This window comes from Gavia stellata, chromosome 12 (assembly GCF_030936135.1).
Source record: "Gavia stellata isolate bGavSte3 chromosome 12, bGavSte3.hap2, whole genome shotgun sequence".
Lineage (NCBI taxonomy): Eukaryota > Metazoa > Chordata > Aves > Gaviiformes > Gaviidae > Gavia > Gavia stellata.
The window spans coordinates 11,813,436-11,837,678 of NC_082605.1; the positions used below are offsets into that span (position 1 = coordinate 11,813,436).

Sequence of the window (24,243 nt, forward strand, 5' to 3'; positions counted from 1 at the left end):
ATCACCCAGCCCTGGGGCTGTGCTGTTCCTTTGGCCTCGGTCCCCATCTTCTCCCTGCTGCGTTTTGGTTTCAGCAGGCTTGAGGCTGGGGTTAGGCCTGGTATGGCAGCTCAGCACCTGCAGCACCTTGCTGCGGCTCCGCCGGCCCCATCCTCAGTGTGCACTGCGAGGGGAGTAGGGCACAGCATGCTGTTAGGTGAGTGTCTTGAGTAGGAGTCACGTCCCGAGCTGGAGGAGGCCGTCCTCCATGACGGCAAAGGTGTGAGCAGGGCGTCTGGGACTGTAGGGTAGCGCGAGCCCCAGGGGACAATACAAACCCTGTCCTTCTCCAGCCGTTCGCCCTGGGAGGAGGCAGGTTCGGCTCCTAACTGTTGTCGCTTCTCTCCCTGGTTCTCTCGTCCTCCGTGCTCAGGCTTGAGGGGTGCAGGTAAGGTTGTTCCCACCTCCTTCCCCCTGTGTTGTAAGGGCTGTGCCACGTGGCTTTCCCTCCCTGCTCTCTGCCTCACACCCTGCACACCCCTGCACTTTCCCTGCCGCTTCTGGAGCTGCCGAGTGTCTTCCCAACGCTTTGCCTGGCCTCACCACTCCTACACGCTGCTTCCCTGCTCCCAGCACACTAACCAGCACAAAGTTGGCTGCAGCCGCATGCAGCCCCTGCCACCCGCTGTCCTGAGCCTGCAGCTTTGGCTCTGGGCAGGTCCGCGCTCTGCTCCCCGGCTGGGATAGATGTTGGCTCTCCCGGGCTGGTATCTGCTGGCTTAGGATGAGAGGGGAAGGAGCTGGTGATGAGCAATGGGTAGTGAGGCCAGAGAGGCCACAGAGGAATGGCCGTGGGGTGAAGGAAGGGGGAGCTGTTTGAGCAGGGGGCAGTAGGATGGGGGCAGGAACTGCTGGGCATGCTCAGCACAAGGTCTTGTGCCCTCTGCCTAGTTGGCAGGGGGAGGCAGAGGGACCCGGGAGCCGATCCTGCCCAGATCTGCAGCTGAGCCAATCTCTGTTCTTCACAGGGGAAGGCTAGCAGTGTGGAGGTTTCTTTGTTCTCCCTGCTCCCAGCTGCAATGGCACTGGTCCCTGTGCTTCTGCAGCTGGGGGAAAGGTGGTTGGGGAGGACAGCTGCGAGATGGTGGGAGGGGGCACGCTAGTCGCTGGGACTTTTCTGAACAGCAACTGGAGTCTGCTCCAGGCTCCCTCTCCCCACCCTGGCCACACTGCTGCCCTCTCCCAGCCATGGGTGCCTGGGTGGGCTCCTGTGCTCTGGTGCCTTCCCCAGGAGGGCCTGGTCCACAGTCCTGCCAGGTGCACTGGGATTGCCTGGCTTCCTTTTGCTCAAAGTGTGCATGGTGATGCTCCCGGTCCAGGACACTGCTCTCCATGTCAGCTTTAGCAGCGCTTTATGTGGTGGTTAACAGCTGATCCCATTCGTTGCTGGTATCTCTGTTGCTGTGCAGTAGTGCTTGGGCCCCAGCCAGGGATTGGGGTCTTGCACTGGGTACTGAATCCATGCTGCTGGATGGGTCCTTCTCCATGCCACTCCTCCATCCCACTTGGCTGCAGGGGCTTGTCTCTGGGGCGGGTTTGCCAGCCCCACAGCAGGGGTGTTTTCCTCCTGGGGTGACTTTGCCCTGTAGAGAGAGGCAGGACCTCAGCAGGTATTGCAGGCTGTCAGCTAGGGGATGCCTAGAGCTGCATGGGCTTCAGTAGTTTGAGGTCAAATGTGCCCTGAGGACATGGACACATCCCCACCAGGAAACAGGGGCTTCTCCAGCCTGGGCCCTGCCAAGTCACTTATTCCTCTTTGCAATTCTGTGTGATCGCACCTGGTGTGATGCAGCCCAGAAGCACACGTAGGAACCCAGCTCCTGGAGGGAAAGGATGGCAGCAGTTTGCCGAGGTGATGCAGACCAAGGGTGGAATGGGTTGCACTGGTGCAAAGCAGGAGGACGGCCCTGGGGTGTTGCAGACCCTCCCCATCACTTGCTGGTGCTGCTGTTTGGGTTAGCTGGTTGCAGAGGGTCCCTGATGGGGGGATGCACCAGGGGAGCCACATATCCTGTGCTGAATTTCAGACATACCCTTCCTCACGGTTTTAGGTGCAGCCATCAGACACTGTGATGAGGAGAAGGGCTGGCTGGAGCCAGATCTCTTCAACTGCACTTCACCTGCCTTCAAGGAGCTCTCCATGCTGGTAATCCCCTCTCGCCTCTGCAGCCCTGACAGGGCAGGAGCCGTACGAGCAAGGGCTCACAGCCAGGTTTCAAAGAGCTCAGCTCTCCATGGGCACCTAGAGTAGGAGCAGGCCTTGCCACAGTGCTCAGCACCTTTCTCTTCCCATTTCCTGTCCCCAAACCCATCCTGTGGGAGCATTGGTCTGAGCTGAAGTTCAATTTGGTTTCCTCTCATCTTTTGAGTGTCCCCATAATAAATGACCTGTGTCCTGCCTTATTATTTGAGAGGAAAACAACTAACCCTGAGTAGAGCTGAACTGTTTGAAGCTGGAGACATGTCTGCCCCGTGGGACATCTGTAGCCCCCAGACCTTTCAGTGACAAATCCCTTCAAAGTATCCAGGCAAGTTTATTAAACACATGCATCCCACTGAGGCTGAACTGTAACTGAAGCCAGGAGAGTTTTCAGGGAAGTATCGCTAGATGCTTGCCCTGTCCTTTCATTTCCCTGGCCTCTGTCATGTATGGTACTGGGTTAGCTGGGCCTGGCCCAGTGCCACCCCTGGTGTGTTGCTGGAGGCTGTTTGTCTGCCAGAGATGCTCCCTGTTGTAGTGACCACCGCTGTGAGTGTCCCTGGTTTGTGCCATGGTTTCAAAAATCATCTCTGGGCCAAGCAGGGCCTGCAGCATCCCAGTTTCCCAGGGAGGAACCACTGAATTGTTTAATCCCCTCCTTTCTCCCCACTGGCAGCTGGAGGGCTTGGAGAGGAACGAGACTGAGCTCAACACAATTGAAGCCAAGAAGCTGGCTCACCGGCTCCGGGCCGTGACAGACCACATGGACCACTACTTTGGCAATGATGTGCACATCACTTTCCGCCTGCTATCCCGCCTCATGGCCTTTGAGAGCCGGCAGCATGGCTTTGGCCTGACAGCCACGCAGGATGCCCACTTCAATGAGGTGAGTCCTTTGCCCACATCAGGGTAGCTTGTGATGCTGCTTCTCTTTATCAGCCAGCCTGAACCTGGGTCTCTGAGGGGATCGAGGGTGTTGTGAGACCATGTCAGGAGCACTGGGCTCCCCAGTGCCACAGACATTGACTCACAGGAGCGAAACCCATGAAGGCCACCTGCATGGTCAGGGCTGGAGCTCAGAGTGGATGAGGAGAGGCAGAGAGCTGGGTTTGCTCACCCTGGGGAAGGGAAGGCAAAGGGAGGTCTTATTGCTGCCTGCTAGTCCCTTTATGGCAGGGGTGCAGGGAAGATGTGTCTGCAGGACATTGGCTGATGAGCATTGAGGGTGGGGCCCACTGTAGCAGAAAGTACTCCTCTTCCTCGAGCCTTTGTGCAGCAACTGGGCAGAGATCACAGTGCTGCAGCCTGAGGGTGGTCAGGACAGGGCCCAAAGGCAGTGTTACCCTCACCCTCTGCCCCCATGTCTCTCCCATGCAGAACCTGTTGCGCGCAGGCAGCTCTGTGCTGGCACTCGAGAACCGAGAGCACTGGGCCATGCTGCCACACAGTGAGCATGGCAGCGTCAGCCTCATGGAGCAGCTGCGGGACTACTCAGGCACGCTGGCCAGCAACATGAAACTCACCTACCTCAACCCCGTCGGTGTCGTCACCCCCAACATCAGTGAGTAGGAGCTGGCTGGTCATGGGGCCTGGCTGCGGTGGTGCAGAGCCACTCCTCCATCACACCCTGTCCCCTTCTTCTCATCTCACTTCACCTCAGCGAGGGTGCTGATAATCTCCTTGGTGGCTCTCTCAAACATGGGGAGGTGTTTGTGAGAGACATCCTGGTCCCATCCCTGCCTGGAGTAGATGACACACCACCAAGAGACAGCAGAGCCAGGAGTGTGCTGCCCGCTCCCAGTTACTTCCCAGTCTCTAGTGAAAAAGCTGCTGGCCTCAGTGGCAGAAGTAGCTTGCCCTACGCAGAGCAAGGATCTGGGCTGGGAAGGAGTCCTGTGGGTGCTGGGATCCCATGTCATGCCCAAACACGGGACATATCCACAACCCAGCCTGTGGCTTGTACAGTGCCAGTGACTTCAAACCTGGGGTGCCCTGGAGCATGGTTGCTCCAGGTGACCATCTTAGAGCTGACTTTCACTCCCTTGCTCCTCCTCAGTGTTGAGTATTGATCGCATGGAGAACCACTCCCATATCCGCCGGCGTTACCCTCGCTACCACAGCAGCCTCTTCCGGGGCCAGCCCGCCTGGGACCCCCACACCCATGTTGTGCTGCCGCTGTCGGTGCTGAGCCCTCTGAAAGCTGAAGGTGAGCATGTGAGCATTACTCAGGGAACAGCGTGGGTGGGCGTGGAAGGGAAGATGGGTCCCTGCTGAGACCTGGCTCTGGCAGAGGTCCGTAAGTCATTCTTGAGAGCTCAGAGCTTCTGACTTCACCACATCCCAAGAGATCCTGGTGGGCTCACAGGCTGCCTTCAGAGCAGTGTGTGTGTGTTCTCACCGTTCCCTTGTGTGCCTCAGCTGTCCCCACGGCGGTGCCCACAGGGCCTGGGGGCGAAGGGAACTACACTGTGGAGAACTCCTCCCCGAGGCAGGCGCTGCCAGAGCCAGAGCCCGCTCTCACTGTGATCATCCTCATCATGTACCGCACCCTGGGGGGGCTGCTGCCTGCACGCTACCAGGTGGATCGCCGCAGTGTCAGGTACGTCCTCCTCCCTTTTGCCCTCTACAAACACCAGTGGAGAGAGCCTGGCTGGACTCTGCTCTGCCCCCTCTGGCACTTGCTGAGTCTGTCTGCAATGGCTTGGGTTTGTTTTCCAGCCAAATGGTCCTGCAGTGCTCTGCCTGTTCCCCACCTTGGCGTTGCTCTGCCCCATGTTTCCTGACCCCATGGTGTGCGCTGGGCAGAGCTGTTCCTTCTGAGATGTCAGTGCAGGACGTCTGGGAAGTCCTCAGAGGGCTGCAGCTGCCAGGCATAGTGATGGTAGAGCTCTGTTGCTCTTTGCAGGCTCCCCAAGAATCCTGTGATGAACTCCCCCATCGTGAGCGTGTCTGTGTTCAGCAATCACACTTTCCTGCGGGGGCCCCTGGACACCCCTCTTGTGCTGGAATTTCGCCTGCTGGAGACAGCCAACAGGAGCAAACCTCTCTGTGTCCAGTGGAACCACTCCAACCCGTGAGTCAAGCACAGCTGGGCCACTCGCTCTGAGCTGCATTCCCCAAGTCTCCCTGGCCATGACAGGCTGTGTGCCTGGGCAGCAGTGGGACATGGGGGTTTCTGCCCTCTCCCTGGGGGTTCGTTCCTGCTGGGAGGGCACAGCAGGGTCCCTGCAGGGCTCTGGCTCTAGTACTTCAGCTGTAGGAATGCAGTTGTATCTGCTGGTAGAAAAGCCTTGCCAATCACCTCTCTTCTCTGCGGTTCCTTCCCCACACACGGCACCTATCTGTCTTCTCTTCTAAGTGCACTCTGCTTTTTGGTGGCTGCAGGACCAACCCCTCCGGCTTCTGGACAGCCAGGGACTGCGAGCTCGTGTACCGAAACACCACACATGTCCACTGCCAGTGCTCCCAGTTTGGCATCTTTGGGGTTCTGATGGACAGCTCACACCGAGAGGTAACAGCCTTCAGGGCTGTGGGTGGTGGTGGGAGCTGTTAGCCACTGGGTACCAGAATAAACAGGCACAGGCAGAAAATTCCCTGTGTGACACAAGTAGAGTTTGAGAGCTCAGCAGGCTTCCCATGTCTCCCCCTAACACCACCATTTGTCTTTGATTCTCTGCTATTGCAGCAACTGGAAGGTGACCTGGAGACATTGGCAATTGTCACCTATTCCTTGGTGTCACTCTCCTTGGTGACTCTGCTGCTGACCTTCTCCTTCCTGACCTGCCTCAAAGGCCTCAAGTCCAACATGCGTAGCATCCACTCCAACATATCAGTCACCCTCTTCTTCTCTGAGCTGCTCTTTCTCCTGGGCATCAACCGCACCGAGAACCAGGTCTGTGGGCTTGAACAAACACGCCCTTGGGGGTGGAGGAAAGGCAAGGATGATGCAGTTAGCATTGGCACAGTGGGACCATCTCTGAGTGGCTTTTGTCTCCCCAGTTTCTTTGCACTGTGATTGCCATCCTCCTCCACTGCTTCTTCCTCTCCACCTTCGCCTGGCTCTTTGTCCAGGGCCTCCACATCTACCGCATGCAAACTGAAGCCCGCAACGTCAACTTTGGGGCCATGCGTTTCTACTATGCCATCGGCTGGGGAGTGCCTGCCATCATCACTGGTAAGAGCTGCTTGTCCTACAGCTGTGCCAAAAGTGCTGGTTCTCAGCAGCCTCCTGATCCCCTGATGTTGCCTGGCTCATTTACCCGGTGGGGAGAGCTGAAGGCGGGCTTGCCAGGGCCAGCAGTGCTGGCAGCGAACAGTGCTGTGGTGGTCAGCTGGGGACCATGTATCAAGGGCTGTTTTGCTTCCTGGGTAGAAGTAATTCATCAGCACATCTCTCCATGGCTTGTTTGATGGGCACAGGGCTCCTGCTGTCCCAGGACTTGTGGTTAAGGTCTCCCGGTTTCCCAAACCTGCATGCTTGGATGATGTGTTGCTGGCAGTGAATGCCTGCTGGGCTGGGCTGTGTCAGGGATGCCTGGAGAAAAGGAAATAAAGGCTCTGATGCTGGGGCTCGCAGTCCTGGCTTTTTCCCCTGTGGCAGGGAAGCCTGTGCACAGGGCAAGGAGCAGTGAGAGACCCCCTTCACGAACTTCAGTGCTGGGATGGGATCAACATGGCTTGGGCAAGTCCAAGGCTGCTGGGTCTGAACCTGACCTCTCCCTTCCTCCCACAGGGCTGGCTGTTGGCCTGGATCCTGAGGGCTATGGGAACCCCGACTTCTGCTGGATTTCCATTCATGATAAGCTGGTCTGGAGCTTTGCAGGCCCCATTACTGTCGTCATTGTGGTAAAACCCTGTCCTGTTTCACCCACAGCCCTCTCCTGCCTCCCTTCTCCACACTATGGGCACTCGCCCCTTCCTCAGCTGCCTACTGCCTGCCCCTTTCTCTGTATTCTCCTTCCTCAGTTAGGGGCCCTCTCTCTGTCCCTCCTCACTCCAGCTAAACTTGCGGGAAGCCATGGCTTGGGCATGAAGGGAAAAGGTGGGGGTGTTCGCATGGGCCTGACGGACCCGGAGTCTGCCCACACTCTGCGCTGGGGATGTCAGGTCAGAGCTGGCCCTTGGCACAGCTTCTAATCAGTGCCAATGCTTTCAGATGAATGGGGTCATGTTCCTGCTTGTGGCCAAGATGTCCTGCTCCCCAGGCCAAAAGGAGACCAAGAAGAAATCGGTTCTGTGAGTATTAGTGGCCAAACTCCCAGCAGAGCTCCTGTGGCTCGTGGTTTTTAGCATTTTCAGTGATCATCCTCCCTCTTCCACCATCACAGAGTGTTCCTCTGTACATCGGTGTCAGCCTTGCAGCCGCTCTCCTCTCCCACACCTGCCGTCCACATTAACCCTTCCTAAACTTTGTCCTTTCCTCTTGTTCCTACGTCCCCATCTCCATACTGTCCTGCCAGCCTGTCCCTCTTCACCACCTGCCCTCACAGCCACCCCTCGTGTCTGCTTGTATTCAGCACTCTGCCCTTGTCGACTCTCAGCACCCGCTTTTTCTTCTCGTACATGCTCATTCTGAGACCTTTCCCTGCTCCCTCCTGGGCCAGCCCTGGAGCTTGGCTTAGGTCCCTGTGGCTCCAAATGACCTGTGTCTTTTGGGCCCCTATGTTTGCCATGTGTGATCCAGAAGGGAAGGCCCAGGAGTCGGGAGGAGCCAAACCACTGTGCAGACATGAGCCGGCAGGGCTGGGCGCAGCAGGGAGGGCTGGGCAGGAGTGCGCTTTCCCCTCTGGATCTCTGTCTGTGAGCACTAGACTGTAGATTAACAACACGCACTAACCTCTTGGTGTGTGTCTGTGTGCCTGTCTGTCTGTCTGTCTCTCTCTCTCCAGCATGACGTTACGGAGCTCCTTTGTTCTGCTTCTAGTTATTAGCACTACCTGGCTCTTTGGCCTCTTGGCTGTCAACAACAGTGTCCTGGCTTTCCACTACCTCTACACTGTCCTCTGCAGCCTCCAGGTAACTGCCCGGCCTCTGCCAGGGGAGGGCACGGGTCAGCCCAGGAGAGCATCCCTGTGGTCCTCACGGCTGTCTGTGGAGAGTGGGCACCCCACGCTGAGCCCCCAGTGTCCTGCTGGGCTCCTTGTCCCTTCCGTTGTCACCACTGCGGCAGCACATGGCTCCTGCCGGTCTTCGCTGCTGTGCCCATGGTGGGCGGTGGCATGGAGTAGGAGGTGGCTGCAAGGTGCTTGGTTCAGAGGTAACATCCAAAGGGCAGCGAGGACCATCTTTGGAGGGAAGGGGTCTCCCTGCTCTCAAAGAGCAGAGCAAGAGAGTGGCCTGCAACAGAGGTGTCGGACACCCCGAATGTGACCCACGGCAGCACCCCGCAGACCTCCTGCCACCACCATGGCTGGTGTTGCTGCAGAGGACCCTGCCAGCCACTCACTGGCCACTGCCAGCCAGGGGGACAGCCCACCCTTTCCTCCCTCACCCATGGCCACCATGGGGGTTGGCGCTGATCAGTGTTGAGGGGCTCTTTGGTGTGTCCTTGTCCTGGTGGCCACCAGGGCCGACACGCTGGGCTCTGGAGGAGCCAGGAAGCAGCCAGGATCTGGTGCTGCAGGCGAGCAGGTCGACCAGCAGCAAGGGGCTGGCTCTCATGGCATCTCTCCCTGCAGGGCCTGGCTGTGCTGGTCCTGTTCTGCGTGCTGAATGAGGAGGTGCAGGAGGCCTGGAAGCTGGCCTGCCTCGGCAAGAAGGGGCAGAGTGAGGAGGCCACGAGGAGCACGCAGGTGGGCGAGAGCAGGAGCAGCCTGGGGGTCTGAGGACAGGCTGCCTGCCTGGGACAGGAGCCGATGGGAACGTCCCCACTTCCCCGGGGGGATGGCAGGTGCGGGTGGGAAGGCCATCCTCTGGGCTGCCGCGGTGCCTCCTTAACAGGGCCTGTGCCTCTCTCCCCACCTTGCCAGGGCCCCAACGCCTACAACAACACAGCGCTGTTTGAGGAGAGTGGGCTCATCCGCATCACCCTGGGGGCCTCCACCATCTCGTCCGTGAGCAGCGTGCGCTCTGCCCGCACCCATTCCAGCCAGCGGGCTTACCTCAGGTAGGGAGCAGCACAGGGCTCCGGGGTACCGGGAGCACCCAGGCAGAGCCAAGGACTCCTGCCACTGTGACCGTTCGGGCCTCCTGTCTTTCAGAGACAACGTGACGGCGCGTCAGGGCTCGGCCCTAGATCACAGCCTGCTGGCTCATGCCGGCCCCACAGACATTGACGTGGCCATGTTCCACCGTGATGCTGGGGGAGGTAAGGCTCAGCCTGGGGCCCAGGTTTGGGGCCAACCCAGTGCATCCCAAATTAACTCCTAGCTTAAGGAAATCCTTCCTGGTGCAGGCTCTGGCTGTGCAGTTACGTCCTCCATCCTGTGTTCAGCTGTGACTCCCAAACATGCTGTGGATAGGAGGGAGGGGCAGCAGCTGTGTCACATAGCAGAGCCTCCTCCTGGACGGACAGCAAAGGGCATAGCCAGTCTCCAAGGAGCTAGAAATGGAGGAGGCAAGAGGCAGGGACATAAGCTGTCACAGGGTCCTTGGGGACACTGGGCTCCCCAGTACAGTACAGGCACTCACGCACTGGAGTGAGATGGGTGGGAGCCACCCTCATGGCCGGGGCTGGGGCATGGGACAGGTGAGCAGAGGCTGGGGGAGGTGAGTTTGCTCAGCCTGGAGGAAGAGGAGGCAAAGGGGATCTTAGAGCTATTTGCAGCTGCATGACAGGGAGGTGCAGCGAGATGGATCCAGGCTCCTTTCACGGGTGCCTGGTGAAAGGGCAGGGGGAGCAGGCGCAGGCTGCTGCCAAGGGAAGGACAGTGAGTGGTAAAGCAGGCTGTTATCCTCACGAGGTTGGTCAGCCCTGGGGTGGTTCTGCCTTCCTGGAGGCAGTCAGAGCCTGACTGTCCCTGCCCTGGGCCAAAAAGCCTTGCCCACCTTCATTCCAAATGTCTCCCCAACACATGCTGTGTCCCTACAGACCAGGACTCAGACTCGGACAGTGACCTGTCTCTGGACGAAGAGCACAGCCTCTCCATCCCATCCTCGGAAAGCGAGGAGAACGTGCGCCTGCGGGGCCGTTTCCAGCGCCAGTTCAAGCGGGCGGCACACAGCGAACGCCTCCTCACTAACCCCACCAACACCACTCCCAAAGGCAAGTCACAGGGGCTCTGGCAGGGGAAAGGGTGAGCTCAGGTCCCTGGGGGCCAGGCCGTGGCTTGTCATGGCTTCAATTGCTGCTCACAGAAATTCTCTCTTCCCTGGGGCATGTTTTGCTGTGTCCTTTGCTAGATGTGGATGGCAACGACCTCATGTCGTACTGGCCGGCTCTGGGCGAGTGCGAGGTTCACCCCTGCTCCCTGCAGAAGTGGGGCTCTGAGCGGAAGCTGGGATTCGACATCAACAAAGATGCGGCCAACAATAATCAGCCAGACCTAGCCTTGACCAGTGGGGACGAGAACTCCCTCACCCAGACCCAACGGCAAAGAAAAGGTAACGTCCTGGAGCAAGCAGGCAAGGGTGGCCTGGCCTGTCTCAGGTTGATGTGGCCCTGAAGGTTCAGCATCAGATCCATCTTGTCGTGTCCTTGGGGAGGTATGGCTTATCTCTCCTGGCTTTCATGCTGTTCTCACTGTTCTGCAAAGATTTGACTTGTCTTTCTGTCTGGTGCAGGGATTTTGAAGAACCGCCTCCAGTACCCTCCAACTCTTCAAGGCTTGCCATCTGTCGGCAGGATGACGAATGAGCTGACATGGTACAAGACCTCCACACTGGGTCACAGGGCTGTCCCCGCCGCGTCCTACGGCAGGATCTACTCTGGGGCGGGCAGTCTGTCGCAGCCAGCCAGCCGGTACTCATCACGGGAGCAGCTTGACATGCTGATGAGGAGACAGATGTCCCGGGAGCAGCTGAGCAGACACAACTCAGGAGAGTGCTTGGAAGCCGTGCCCAGCCGGCATGGCTCCAGGGAGGAGCTGGACACTATCCCCAGCAGGCATGGGTCTACTGAACACCTTGAAGGTATCCCGAGCAGACACGGGTCTAGGGAAAACTTGGATCTACTGGCTGCTAGGCCCAGTCAGAAAGATCATGGGAACACGCTGCCCCGGAGGCAGGGCTCCAGAGACCACCTTGACACTTTACCCTGCAGATTTGGGTCAAGAGAGCAGCTAGACTGTGGGCCAGTGAGAGAGGTCTCTAGAGAGTGGCTAAATACATTGCCAAGTAGGCAAGTGTCCAGAGACCGAATAGACACGTTGCCAAGTCGAGATACTTCTCGAGAACAATTGGATTTGCTTTCTAGAAGACAGCCTTCAAGGGACCAGCTAGCATCAGCTAGACAAACTTCAAGGGAGCAGCTGGACTTTCTCACCAGAAGATCTAATTCCAGAGAGCCTCTGGACACAGTGCCTAGCAGGCATCCCTCGCAGGACAACCTGGGGAGTCTCTCTAGGAGGCAGCTGTCTAGGGAAAGCCTAGAGCCGCTGTCAAGGAGACAGCCTTCCAGAGAGAACCTGGAGGCCATTCCAAGCCGACATCCTTCCACTGAACAGTTAGATATCCTTTCTTCCATCCTTGCTTCTTTTAACTCCTCCGTCCTGTCCTCGGTGCAATCTTCCAGCACGCCGTCAGGCCCCCAGACCACCGCCACCCCCTCTGCCGTGCAGACCTCCTCGACGCCCTCCGCAATGTGCCCCTCGACGCCTCGCTCTGCCACCTCCCACAGCATTTCGGAGCTGTCGCCAGACTCAGAGTAAGTGTGTCCCTTCCTCAGCCAGGCTTTGTTCAGCTGGTATTGTGCATCATCCACCTCCCTGGCTTCTTCCTGAAGCGGGTTTGGTTTGGGGGGAGAGGGCTGCGTAAGGGTGAGCACCTGGGGTGAGTGGCAGGTGTCTCTGGGTCCTGAATAGTGACTGGGCAGGGAGAACCCTTGGGTGCGACAGCTCCGGGCGCTTGCAGCGCAGCATGAGCAGAAACATCAGTGTATCTGAGTCTGCTCGCTCTGCCAGAAGTGATGGCTCTCACTTGTGGCCTGTGGGTGCCCAGGGAAGATGCTCTGTGCAGCCAGGCTGACCTCATGGCTGGTCCCCTTGCTCAGTGCTGACTGTAAGTCCCAAGGAGTGGATGTGTGCAAGGGCCAGGCTGCCTGGAGAGGAGGAGGGGGCCCAAGTCCTACAGGAACCTTGCTTGCCCCACCCACGTTTCTCCTCAGGGACCCTGTCCCAATCTGTCATTTCTTCCCCTCCAGCTCTGCTCCCTGCTGGTACTGCTGCCGTGCCATGCCATGCCATGCCATGCCATCCCTCCTTTCCTCTTCCCTGAACTCAGGGACTTGGAAACAGTTGTTCCTGCCCTGACACAGGAGTAGGTTTGTGCCCTGTCCCAATCTGGCATAGCTGGGGGAGGCAGCTGGAGCTCAGGGGAGATGCCATGGCTTAATGCTGTTTTTCTTTCCTCCGAGAAGAATAATGAGAAACGAGGGCCATTCCTGAGAGGCCGAAGCTGTCCACAAGAGACACAGAAGAAGCAGGGCCCTTTGCCTAGCCAGGCGCTGCCAGCTGAGGTTTGGTGTCCCCAGGGGGCAGGGGCCAGAACTGATGGTGGTCAGAGGCCCAAAACCGACCCTGCCTTCCCCTGCCCTCCGGGCTGAGGGGCCGGCAGCCCGCATCACCCACCGCCGGGAGCCTCTGGGCTCTTGGCTGCCACCGTGCTCCCCGTCACCTGCCCGGTGTGACAGGTACAGCAGGAGCCAGCTCGGGCGAGGGTGACTTCTTTGACCCCACGGGGCCAAGCTCTTCCTCTGCGACCCATTTGTATGCAGGGTGCGCACGTGTGTGTGTGGAGGGTGGGCAGGGGCAGGGGGATGGAAACGGAGCCCAGCACATGGGGGCAGGGGAGGGTTTTCTACCTTTTTGTATCTTTGTAATCAGAAAGAAGAGAAATTTCTATGGTTATTTTTACGGATGGTCTGTTCCCAGGACCTGGAGCATTTGTCTCACCAAGAGCCCTTTGCTGGCTTCCCTGGGGGTAGCAGGAACCATTATCCTGGTGGGCTGGAGGGACAGTGCCGGGCAGCCCTCATGGCTTTGCCAGCACCGCTCCGTGACATCCCCCTTGCATGGCAGCTCGCCCCGCTGCCCTCTCGCCCTCCCCCCATGCAGCTCCACACGTGTCTCGGGGCCGTCCTCCTGCCAGGCGTCCCTCAGCCCCCCGCAGCCATGCTGGCCCTGCAGCCAGGCCCCCCTCTGTCCTCCCATGGGACCCCCCTTGGGGCTGCCCCCCGTCCGTGAGCCAGGGCTGTGCGCCAGCGAGACCACAAGTGAGCGGGGCAGCAAATTCGGTACTAGGGACCCACGGGGGGAGGAAACAAGCTTTGCTGTTCAGTCCCGTCCTGTACCAGGATGGTCCCACTCCTATAAGCGCTGGTTTCCTCTGCTTAGCAAATGAGCACTATGTTTTTAACCATGGTATATTGTGCTCTTTAACCTGCGTGTTATAGAGCAGAGCAAACCTCTGTTGGTTTGTGGGGCCAGGCAAGGAGCTGGGTGACCCTAGCCCTGCTCAGCAGCAGGCTATGCTGTTCCCAGAGCCAGTGTTCACCCTGTGGAGGATTAGCATCTGCAGGAACGTGATGTGGCTCCAGTCTCAGGGTTCAGCATTGCCCACAAAAGTTGTATCTAGCTGGTTCCCTGTGGGCTCTGCGTACATACACACGCGTCCCTGTATTCTCTGGCTGGCAGAGGACCCCATCTCAGAGTGGCCTGGATTTTGGGAGACGGAAATAAAGAGCACTTTGCCCTCTCTGGAAATTCACGCCGCCCTGATGGTTTCTCTGCTTGGCCGGGGCCTGGCCCCGGGCTCACACTGGCCCTGCCGCGAGGCGACACTCCTCTGTGCCTACTCTAGCCTCAGGCCAGGGGCAGATGGCTCGGGGGGTGGCACGCTCCGTGTCACCTGCTGAGTATGGTGCCTCTGCTCACCTGCCCCCATGGTGCTCTTGGGGCTGCATGACAGCACGCTCCTTACTGCCTTACTACCACACTGCCGTAGCTTCTTACCGCAGCCCAGCCTGACACGTTTACAGGAGAGGACTTGCGCTGCTGTCCTCCGGGCCTCCGGGGAGGCCAAGGCCTCTTGGCTATGTCCCCGAGTCAGTGGGGAGGACGTGGAGGGGATAGATGGGCTGGGTGACAGGGGTGATATGGACCTGGCAGGGGCTGCCTGCCCCCAGCACAGCCCTGACGAGGCAGGCTCACTGCCGCCCTTCTCCCAAGGATGGGGATGGAAGGGCCTGCTGACATGTTTACATGCTATTTGGGACCAGCGTGCCAAGGGAAAGCTGCCGGCCCCACATGCTGGGAACAGCTGGGGCCCTCCGTGCTGCCCATCTTCGCCTTTGTGAACAAACTGGTTTACATGTTTATCTCTGACTGCGCAGCACTGGAGCCCTGGGTTGTGCCTCAGCCAGCACCATGTTACCCGGTGGGTACCCGTGTCCTGTCCCTGCCGTGCTGTAGGGCCCACTTTTCCACCAGGTTGGGCAAGAGGGTGCTTTGTGTTGGTTCAAATGGAGAGCAAGTGATTAAGTGCCAAAAAAGAAGAGAGCAGCAGAGCCAGTGGCTATCCCTGCAGAGCTGGGCCAGTCAAGAAGCAGGATTCAGTCTGTGGCTCGGTCCCTGATTGTAGTGCTGTGGCCTGGGCTCTGGGGAGCATCCTCCTTGGATTTGGGTTTGTTTCTTTGGGGGGTTTGGTTGGTTTTTTTTTTCCTCTCTCCATCTCCTGATTCTGTGGGCAGGGAGCGGGGCGATGCCCGCACACCCCGCCTCCGGCTGTGTAAAAGTGTATCATGGAAGCGCCAGATTTGGAAATAAAAACCTATAAAATAGTGCTGACCTCTCTGCCATCTCTCCCTGCACTCGGGATCCATGGCTGGGGCTGTGGGCGCAGCGCCTGGGCTCGAGGCGATGCTGGGAGGGGGCTTGGGCAGGAGCTCGCAGCCAGTTCCTGGGCTGAAGGGGAGTTGCTGTGGCCCAGGGCGAGGTGACCAGGTGGCAGGGACTTCAGGTGCTGCCAATTGCTTGAACTCGGCTGTGTCCAGGCCGGTTCACTCAGAGACGGGGTGAGCTGCGGTGGTGCCCAGTGGCCCTAGCCCTGGCTGGCAGGTCTGCGGTGGCTGTGGTTAGCTGTGGGACCTGCGCCTGGCAGCAGCTGGTACCCCTGGCCAGCAGCCTGGGTGAGACCAAGGGGAGAATCACAGAATCACTAAGGTTGGAAAAGACCTGTAAGATGATCAAGTCCAACCATCAACTAACACCACCATGCCCGCTAAACCATGTCCCACAATGCCTTGTCGACCTGTTCCTCGAACACCTCCAGCGATGGTGACTCCACCACCTCCCTGGGCAGCTTATGCCACCATCCGAAGGCAGCATGACCTCAGCGGGGCTGATCCGGGCTGCGGGGAAGGAGAGGGAAGTGGAAGAAAGAGAGGTCTAGCATGATCCTGGTGCCCTCTGTCCCTCCCTTTCTTCCTGTTGGAGGGGAAAGAGCAGGTGAGCAAAGGGCGGTATTGATCCACAGCACCCTGAGCATGGGTCGCCACTGATGAGTGCGGACCCTCAGCCCCTCACGGGCCCCCCACTTCGCGCTGGCCTGAGCCCGACCCAGCCCAGGACGGCCCCTGAGCACTGGGGGGCAGAGCTGACGGTGGCCCCCGGGGAGTCCCGCGTTGATGGTGCTTGGAGCTGGGGTGCTGTCCTGCAGCCCTTCCCAAGGCTGGCTTGGGGGTGAGGGGCCAAGGAGGGCTGGCGGGGGGCTGGGGTGGCTGAGGGGGGGCCATGGGCAGAGCACCCAGCTGGGGGCACGGGTAGGGGGCTGGAGGCTGGGGCACAGGAAGCAGAAGCGCAGGGTGGGGGCCGGGAGCAGCGATAAGGAGGCAGTAAATGGCACCAGGCGCTATCAGTTGCTGTCAAGCAGGAGCCTTGTGATGGCCTCCACTTTGGCATCAGGTGAGCGGATAAACAATGGGGAGGCAGCGGCTGCATGCTGGTGCCTGTGCCAGCATCGGCTTGCTGCTGCCTGGCCACGGTGAGACTGATGGGCATGGCAGTGGGACAGTGCGGGGCCAGGGATGCAGCGGAGGCTGAGGGGAGCAGGCTCAGCCCCACTGCTGAAAGGCAGCCGAGGAGTCCGCGTGTGGCTGCTGTGGGACCCGGGTTGTGCCAACCACAGGGAGAGCCAGGGTGGCCATGGGCTGCCTCCCCCTCTCCAGCCAGCCGGGATGGGAACGAGTCCCTTCAACCCCAGAAAGCACAGTCCTGGGTGTCACCACCTGTGCCACACACCAGCCCCATCCCACCACCCAGGGCACCCGGGACTCCCCGGCACCTGCCCTGCCCTGTCCTGTCCAGCCCACTGGCTTCGCCCTGCACCCTGGCACCAGTCAGCCCAGCCCATGGGTGCCTGCATTTCCACTGCTGTGTCCCTATGGGCCTGGGACAAGCGTGACTCAGAAATTCTCTGAAACCAGTAGCTATACCAGGTCATGGCAGAGCCCAGGAAGGTGTGATGCGTTCAGCAGGGCTCCGGTTCCCGTTGGGGACCTTTGGAACAAGATAACGGCTGGGTCTGCATGCTGGGGTAGAGCAGGGCAGTCCACAGGGCGCAGCACACCCGTTCCCAGCAGGTAAGCAGGGGCTAGAGCCTGTGGAAAATACCCCCGATGCCACGGCCAGAGGCTGCAGGTAACCTCCTTGCCCCAGGCACGGCTCCTTCTCTGGGACTTGGAGCAGCGGGGGACACCCGTGGGAGCCCTGGGTGCACGGGAGGGTGATGGCGGGACCCCGAGCAATGCCCCGGGGAGGTGAGCACTGGCAGCCCTTGGCAGGAGGTTGGCACCAGGATGTGCCCAGCGGCAAGAAGGCCCCTGCCCTGTGCTTGGCACGGGCACTGGGGCACGGTGGCACCCTGGGCACAGCTGTGGGCCAGCGGCTGAGACTGGCCAAGACAGTCCCCAGGATGGGAAGGCCCTGGGGACAGCAGTGACAGCTCTGGGCCTGCCACAGGCGGGGCACCCAGCACAACAGGGCACTGGGGGAGTGTGGCGGGTGCCACACAGCAGTGGGGCTGGGAAGCAGGCAGCTCCTCTCGTGAGGGCAGGAGGGAGGGCAGGAGGCAGGGAGCGGTGTCTCAAAGATCACAGGCTGGTATTAATAAGAGGGAGCAGAGTGTGCACCTGGCTGGTGGCACCCGACCGGCTTAGGCACAGCAGGTAGGAGGGCTGGGGGCAAAGCGGGGACTTGGGCTGGCACAGCCCCCGGCACCCCACGAGCAGCTCGCAGGTCTGGTCGCAAATGGGTAAGCATCTCAGGACAGGCTGGGGCCCTCAGCCAGGTGAGCCTGGTGGGACCATGGCACCTCTCAGCTTGAGCCCTGAGCAAAGTCAGGCTGCGGATCTGTATGGAGACGCCTCGGTCCCACCATCCTGGTCCCGCAAAGGGAGAGACCCCATCCCAGCCCTGCTCCTCCCTGCCTGGGGGCTCAGCCCGCTCTGCAGTGCAGGGGGTTGGGGAGGGCACTGGCAGAGAGACGGTGAGCCCGTGACACTCGCCGGGGGTTAACATTCCTGCTCCCCTCATGTGTAAAAGGACAAAGTCTGCGGACGGGGCTGTGGGGTGGCTGGGGCTTTGCTCAGTGGCTGTTGTGGCCCACTGCCCTGGCTGCGCCGCGGTACGTGGAGGAGAAGGGTTGTTGGCACCGAGTAGGGTTCTGTGTGGGCAGGCGGAGGGGGACCCCCCTTTGGGGCAGTTCTGCTGGCAGCCGCCACCCATGCACCCCAGCAGGTCGGATGGGGCAGCGCTGATTACTAAGGTCTCAGCTCCCTCCCTGCCCACATGCAGGCTTCCTGCTGCTCTCCATTGCGAGCTGCTGCCGCTGCTTCTGGACTCCCAAAACTCAGCTCACCCCTGGCCTCGGGGCCAATCCTGCACGCCTGGCCAGGATGGGATGGCTCCATGGGGCAAGCAGGGCTGTAGCAGGGGCTGCAGGGGGGTTTAGGGTGCGGGGTACCGTTGGCTGTGGGGACGTGGCTGAGCTGTCCTTTGCCTCCCTGCAGTGGGCTGGCACACAGGAGGGCTGGGTGACCATGGCGGTGGAGATGGCGCTGAGCCACCGGGCACCACGCGAGGTGCTGAGTGAGGCCGACCTGGAGGAGGTGGCACAGCGGAAACCTCCCGCCAAGTCCTCGCTGCGCAGCTGTCTCTGCAAGACCAGGTAGGACCATGCCGGCCGGAGGGATATGCCTGGACCCCACCAGGCACCATGCGCCCCAGCCCCACTGCCATGGGGAGCCTGGCTCTGTCTGTCCTGGTCCCTGCAATAGACAGTGGAGACCCAGGGGTTCGTTCCCCTAAGCCCAAACATTCGTGTCCCCACTCTGTCCTCCTGCCTGGACAGACACCTGGCTCCAGTGGATGGAGCTGGGTATCCCATGGGACCCACTGCTTCCCATGGGGCACCGTCCACCCCTGCTGATCTCCCCAAGCCCCCATGCTTGTGCTCAGCCCTGGCTCCTGCTCCTTCCCTACCAGATGCTCAGCCTCCACTGCCAAGTCCCTGTTCTTTCGATTCCTGCCCTTCCTACAATGGCTGCCCCGCTATCCGGTCAAGGACTGGCTCCTGGGGGACATCGCCTCAGGCTTCAGCGTGGGCATCATGCACCTGCCCCAGGGTGAGTGATGCCATGCCCGGGCTGCTGGGGGCTCCATGCAGGCAGGGGGTTGAGGCTCAGCAATCTGTGACGTTTCTCCCTGCTCCCCCATGTCCAGGCCTTGCCTACGCACTGCTGGCCGGATTGCCGCCCGTCACTGGTCTCTATTCCTCCTTTTACCCTGTCTTCCTCTACTTCTTCTTTGGGACGTCAAGGCACATCTCCGTGGGTGAGCTGAGGGACCACGTGCTCCCATGGGGATGGTGGGGAGGGAGCGAGGATGAGGGGGGAAAGCCTTCATCCACAGCACTGCCATATCAATGGTTGGGGGGGCCCTTTCTTGCCTTTAATTTGCCCCACCAAGAAGGTAGTTGGCCATACCAGAGCCAAAGCACAGTGGGTACACCTGGAGCCCAGCCCAAGGGGACAGGTGCCTGTGGACCTCAGAGAGGTCCTGGTGCTGACCTTGGGCTCCCTGCCCACACCCTGCCTGTCCCCAGGCCCCTTTGCTGTCATCTCTGTCATGATTGGGAGTGTGACAGAGTCCCTGGTGCCCAGCGAGAAGTTCCTGGTGTCCGTCAATGGCACCAACACCACGGTCAATGAGGAACAGCGTGATGCCGCCAGGGTGAAGCTGGTGGCCACCATCACTGTCCTGGCAGGCATCTTCCAGGTAAGGGGGCCCCAGTCCAACCTGGCAGGGAATGGGGGGCCGTGGTGCCCCATGGCTGAGAGCTGTGGGGGACTCCTGCCACCTCTCCTTCCAGGTGGTCCTGGGCCTCCTGCAGTTCGGCTTTGTGGTAACCTACCTCTCGGACCCTCTGGTACGCGGCTACACCACCGCTGCCTCCGTGCATGTCCTCATCTCCCAGCTCAAGAACGTCTTTGGGGTCTCCCTGGGCGAGCACTCGGGGCCGCTCTCATTGTTCATGGTGAGTTCGAGTTTGCTGCTGCCCTGCAACTCCTGGACACTCACCTGTAGGGCACACAGAGGCCCCCAAAAACCTGCCAGGGAAGCATCTGCTTTCCTGAGCCCATTCCCTCCTCCTGTGTCCTCTAGACCTTCATCGAGATCTGCCGGAAGCTGCCACAGACCAATGTGGGTACCCTGGTGACAGCCATCATTGCCATGGTGGCCATCTTCATCGTGAAAGAGCTCAACCACAAGTTCGCCGCCAAACTGCCCATGCCCATCCCCATCGAGCTTATCACGGTATCCAGAGCTACTGCAGCTCCCTGTGGGGATGTAGCCATGGGTGGCCCTATCCCCTGCAGGGTGGGGAGGCGTGGGATTGGGTGCCTTGGTGAATGCAGCTCCAGGGCATGTGTCCCCTCCTCCTCCACCACGGTCCCCACGCAGGAAGGCCCTGCCTCACTCCAGCCATCCTCCCCCAGATCATCATCTCCACCGGCATCTCCTACGGTGTCAACCTGAATGCCAAGTTTGGCATCTCCGTGGTGGGCAACATCCCCAGCGGGTGAGCAGAGCCAGACGGTGAGGGTGGCTGTGCCAGGGCACCGTGCTGCCCACAGGACCCCCCCTTTTGAGCCCTGTTTCCTTGTCTTGGCTGTAGGTTGAAGCCACCTCTGGTCCCCAGTGTCAGCTACTTTGGGCAGGTTGTGGGCAACGCCTTCGCCATTGCCGTCGTGGGCTACGCCATCTGCATCTCCCTGGGCAAGATATTTGCCCTGAAGCACGGCTACAAAGTGGACAGCAACCAGGTGATGCTCTGACGCGCAGGGCCCCCTTCCCTGGATGAAAACCAAGCTTGTACTTCTTGCAGCCGGGGGAAGGCATGGTGCTCCCCCCACTGCTGCTCTGTCCCTGCAGGAGCTGATCGCGCTGGGCCTCTGCAACTTCCTGGGGGGCTTCTTCCAGTGTTTTGCCATCAGCTGCTCTATGTCGCGGAGCCTGGTGCAGGAGAGCACAGGGGGCAACAGCCAGGTGGGTCTAGGCAGCGCTGCCTTCCTCCATGGGGCTGGACCAGGGGCAAGGAGCACAGCGAGTGGTGGGGGACTCACCTCTCGCCTCCCGCTCTCCTTCCCCTCAGGTAGCTGGTGTCATCGCGTCCCTGGTCATCCTGGTGACCATCCTGAAGATTGGAGAGCTCTTCCGGGACCTGCCCAAGGTACATTTGGTCCCAGAGCCTCTGTGCCACATTCCACCCCTGTGCCCGTCCCATGGCAAGGTGGTGTGGCAGGGAAACAGCCAAGCCCCCCGCCCAAACCTGCCCTCAGCATCCTTATAGCTGCAGGGACTTCTCTTCTAGGCCATCTTGTCTGCTGTCATCATCGTCAACCTCAAGGGCATGTTCAAGCAGTTCGATGACCTCCGCACGCTCTGGAAGTCCAACCGGGTGGACCTAGTAAGGCGCTGACCAGCCCTGGGGTTTTGCTCTTGTCCCTGGAGAGGGTTTCTCCACCCTCTTTGAGGCTTGCAGCTGCCAGCGGGGAGGCCGTGCCGCAGCTGATCGTGTCCCCCCTCCAGATGGTCTGGATTGTGACATTCGTGGCCACCCTCATGCTGAACTTGGACATCGGTCTGGGGGCCTCAGTGGCCTTCGGGCTGCTCACCGTCATCTTCCGCACCCAGCTGTGAGTACCCGAGGGCTGGGGCCGGTGCCGCAACCTGAGGGCAGGGGAAGCCCATGGTGACCTCAGCCCCTTCCTCTGCTCCCCACAGGCCCCACTACTCCATCCTGGGGCGCATCTCCGACACCGATGTCTACAGGGACGTGGCTGAATACCAAATGGTAACAGCACCAGGGGGTGGAGAAGAGCTGCCTGCAATGGGGCAGGGGCAGTTCAAAGCACCCCCAAGGGCTGTTCGCTGGGGAAAGGAGTGGGGGGCATTTTGGGAGAGGGAGGGAAGGGGAGCAGGGGGCTCTGTCCCTTGGGCAGCACATCTCCCTGTTTGCCCCTAGGCACAGGAAGTCCCCGGTGTGAAGATCTTCCGCTCCTCCTCCACCCTCTATTTTGCCAACGTGGAGCTGTATGCTGAGGCCCTGAAGAAGAAGGTAGAAGAGCCACCAGCCCCCTGGTGCTCCCCGTGCCCCCCGCCTGCCAGAACCAGGGTGGTGGTGGGGCGCCTGGGGACACAGGTCTGCATTGTTTTGCAGAGTGGCATCAATGTGGACCGCCTGATCGAGAAGAAGAAGAAGGCCCTCAAGAAGCTGAAGAAACAGCAGAAGAAAGCAGAGAAGGAAAAGGCAAAGAGGAAAAAGGTGCTTCCCTGCCGTGGGGGACCCCTCTGGTGCCACCCTGCACCGCCTCCCTGCCTGGCCCTGGGCCTCCTGCCTATGCATTCACTGGGCTCAGTGGCCCGTGGGGCTCCTGGTTCAATCTGCGGCCACTGGGTGAGATGAGGCAACTGGGGCAGAGCCGGGCCACAGCGTCACACCCAAGGTCGGCGAGGAAAGTAGGGCTGTTAATGATTAGGTGGTGGAGCCAGTGAGTCATGAGCCATTTGGTGAGTTAATCAGAATTAAGAGCAAGAGCAAAGGCTGACCTGGTGCCAGCTAATGAATCCGGCTCTGGAGAAGGTCACTAGGGAGAGGGGTGCGTCCCAGCACATCCGGAAAGAGCCCAGAAGTGGGTGAAGGTGTGAGCGAGGCACCCATTCCTGGGACCACCCGCTGCCTATGCTCTAACGCAGCCAAAGAGCCTTGCCAGGCCCCACTGCGCTATAGGGCAGGGCAAGCCCAGGGGGAGGTATGCTGCCTGGCCAGTAGAGCTGCGGGTGCCACCAGTCCCCGTGCAGTAAGGCCTGGTCTTCTTCCCTTTCCCAGGATGTGGAGGACAGGCTTAATGGCCCGGGTGTGGCAGTGATTGAGCTGAGTGGGGCGGAGGGCAGCACGCCCCCCAAGCCCACCCTGCGCACCCTGGGACTGCCCCAGCCTGGCTTCCACGCGGTCATCTTGGACTTCAGCCCGGTCAGCTTCGTGGACACTGTTTCCATCAAGATCCTGAAGAATGTAAGGGGACGGGGGAGCAGGCAGGCCGGCAGCCTTGCTGAGGGTGTCCACAGGGCTCTGCGGGGTGGCCTGATGGCTGCTGCCTGTCCTTCCCAGGTGAAATGGTTTTTTCTGCCATTTGCAGATTTTCAGGGATTTCCATGAGATAGAAGTGGACGTCTTTGTTGCCGGCTGCCCGGGTGAGGAGCCTCTGCAGACCCATCAGCCCCTGCCAGGAGTGCCCACCCCTTCAGGACACAGCTGCTGGCCTGGGGCTTCCTCCATGGTGTCCCCATCCCCAGGGTTTCCCCAGCGGATAGGTGCTGCAGATTGTCCCAGAGATCCAGTCTGAGCGCCGCAGCCCCTGGCAAGGCAGCTGGGTCCCTGGTGATGGCCCCAGTGCCCCTGCAGCACAGGGGGAGGGAGGCTGCTCTGGGTGGGGGGCGGTGGGCTCAGCTGGGTGCCATAGCTTAGGATATTTCTCCCTCCACACAGGGCACGTCCTTGCCCAGCTGGAGCGGGGCAACTTCTTCAGCTCGGCCATCACCAAGCACTGCTTCTTCCCCTCGGTGCACAACGCCATGGTCCACATCAGCAGAGAGCGGCACCAGGCCTCGGTAAGCACACAGCCTCGCCGTCCCCATCCCTGTGATGGAGCGGGGTCAACCAAGCCAACACCTCCCTGTCTGTCTCCCTTAGGTGGACCTCAGCACCAGAATGTAACCCTGTGACAGGAAGACGTCTCCCTGAGGACCTGGGCAGGCGAGGGGGGCACCCAATGGCACCAACCCACCTGCCCTGGGGCCTTGTACCCCCACCAGCCCCTCCGGACTCTGACAGCTGGGGACCTGCCCTGGCCGTGAGCCCCCCCTGCAATGGAGCTGCTGCAGGCCGAAGGTCCAGCGCCCTGCTCCAGCACAGGGAAGTCACGCCGAGGTGCTGGCTGGGAGACCCCACTCAGCCCCAGCATGGGCCTGTCCCGCCAGACCAGGCCCTGGTTTGGGCAGTGGTGGAGGGGCCCCTGGACCTGGCCGAGGGGGGCCTGCTGCTGGCAGCAGGTTGGCTCTGCAGATAAAACTGTGTAGCGTTTCTGAGGCTTTGTTTTAATGCACTTTGCTCAATAAAGGTGACCTCAGGCTGGGCTGCCTGGCTGCACCCTGGCACTGGTGGGCACTGCCCGGCCAGGCCCAGGCCTGGGCCTGGCTCTCCCTGTGGGCAGGCTGTCCCGCCACCCCCCTCCCTCTGGCCCTTTTCTTCCACTTTCCCCCCCGACCTGCTCCGGACCCGTCGGGCTG

General features: G+C 60.3%; 2 protein-coding genes across 2 annotated transcripts in view; both read left to right on the forward strand.

Annotated features, from left to right (window-relative positions):
- The window catches only part of CELSR3 (cadherin EGF LAG seven-pass G-type receptor 3), a 30,843-nt gene extending 18,063 nt beyond the window's left edge, over positions 1-12,780 (forward strand). The window contains exons 17-36 of the mRNA XM_059823340.1: positions 2,091-2,185; positions 2,916-3,125; positions 3,617-3,800; positions 4,296-4,445; positions 4,658-4,838; positions 5,145-5,312; positions 5,624-5,750; positions 5,925-6,131; positions 6,239-6,413; positions 6,972-7,084; positions 7,395-7,474; positions 8,128-8,254; positions 8,917-9,030; positions 9,208-9,344; positions 9,439-9,545; positions 10,269-10,442; positions 10,580-10,780; positions 10,961-11,243; positions 11,361-12,041; positions 12,753-12,780. Coding sequence (XP_059679323.1) covers positions 2,091-2,185; positions 2,916-3,125; positions 3,617-3,800; positions 4,296-4,445; positions 4,658-4,838; positions 5,145-5,312; positions 5,624-5,750; positions 5,925-6,131; positions 6,239-6,413; positions 6,972-7,084; positions 7,395-7,474; positions 8,128-8,254; positions 8,917-9,030; positions 9,208-9,344; positions 9,439-9,545; positions 10,269-10,442; positions 10,580-10,780; positions 10,961-11,243; positions 11,361-12,041; positions 12,753-12,780 — 3,542 coding nt within the window. The remainder of the gene's footprint in view (positions 1-2,090; positions 2,186-2,915; positions 3,126-3,616; positions 3,801-4,295; positions 4,446-4,657; positions 4,839-5,144; positions 5,313-5,623; positions 5,751-5,924; positions 6,132-6,238; positions 6,414-6,971; positions 7,085-7,394; positions 7,475-8,127; positions 8,255-8,916; positions 9,031-9,207; positions 9,345-9,438; positions 9,546-10,268; positions 10,443-10,579; positions 10,781-10,960; positions 11,244-11,360; positions 12,042-12,752) is intronic.
- Positions 12,781-18,431: 5,651 nt separating this feature from the next.
- Positions 18,432-23,671, forward strand: SLC26A6 (solute carrier family 26 member 6). The gene is made up of 19 exons (XM_059823476.1): positions 18,432-18,559; positions 18,877-19,016; positions 19,114-19,224; positions 19,496-19,668; positions 19,763-19,927; positions 20,056-20,208; positions 20,391-20,473; positions 20,570-20,717; positions 20,827-20,940; positions 21,047-21,124; positions 21,266-21,361; positions 21,484-21,590; positions 21,679-21,748; positions 21,920-22,012; positions 22,115-22,219; positions 22,784-22,969; positions 23,094-23,148; positions 23,444-23,565; positions 23,648-23,671. The coding sequence occupies exons 1-19, from the start codon at positions 18,432-18,434 to the stop codon at positions 23,669-23,671; spliced, it is 2,151 nt and encodes a 716-aa protein (XP_059679459.1).
- Positions 23,672-24,243: the final 572 nt, after the last annotated feature.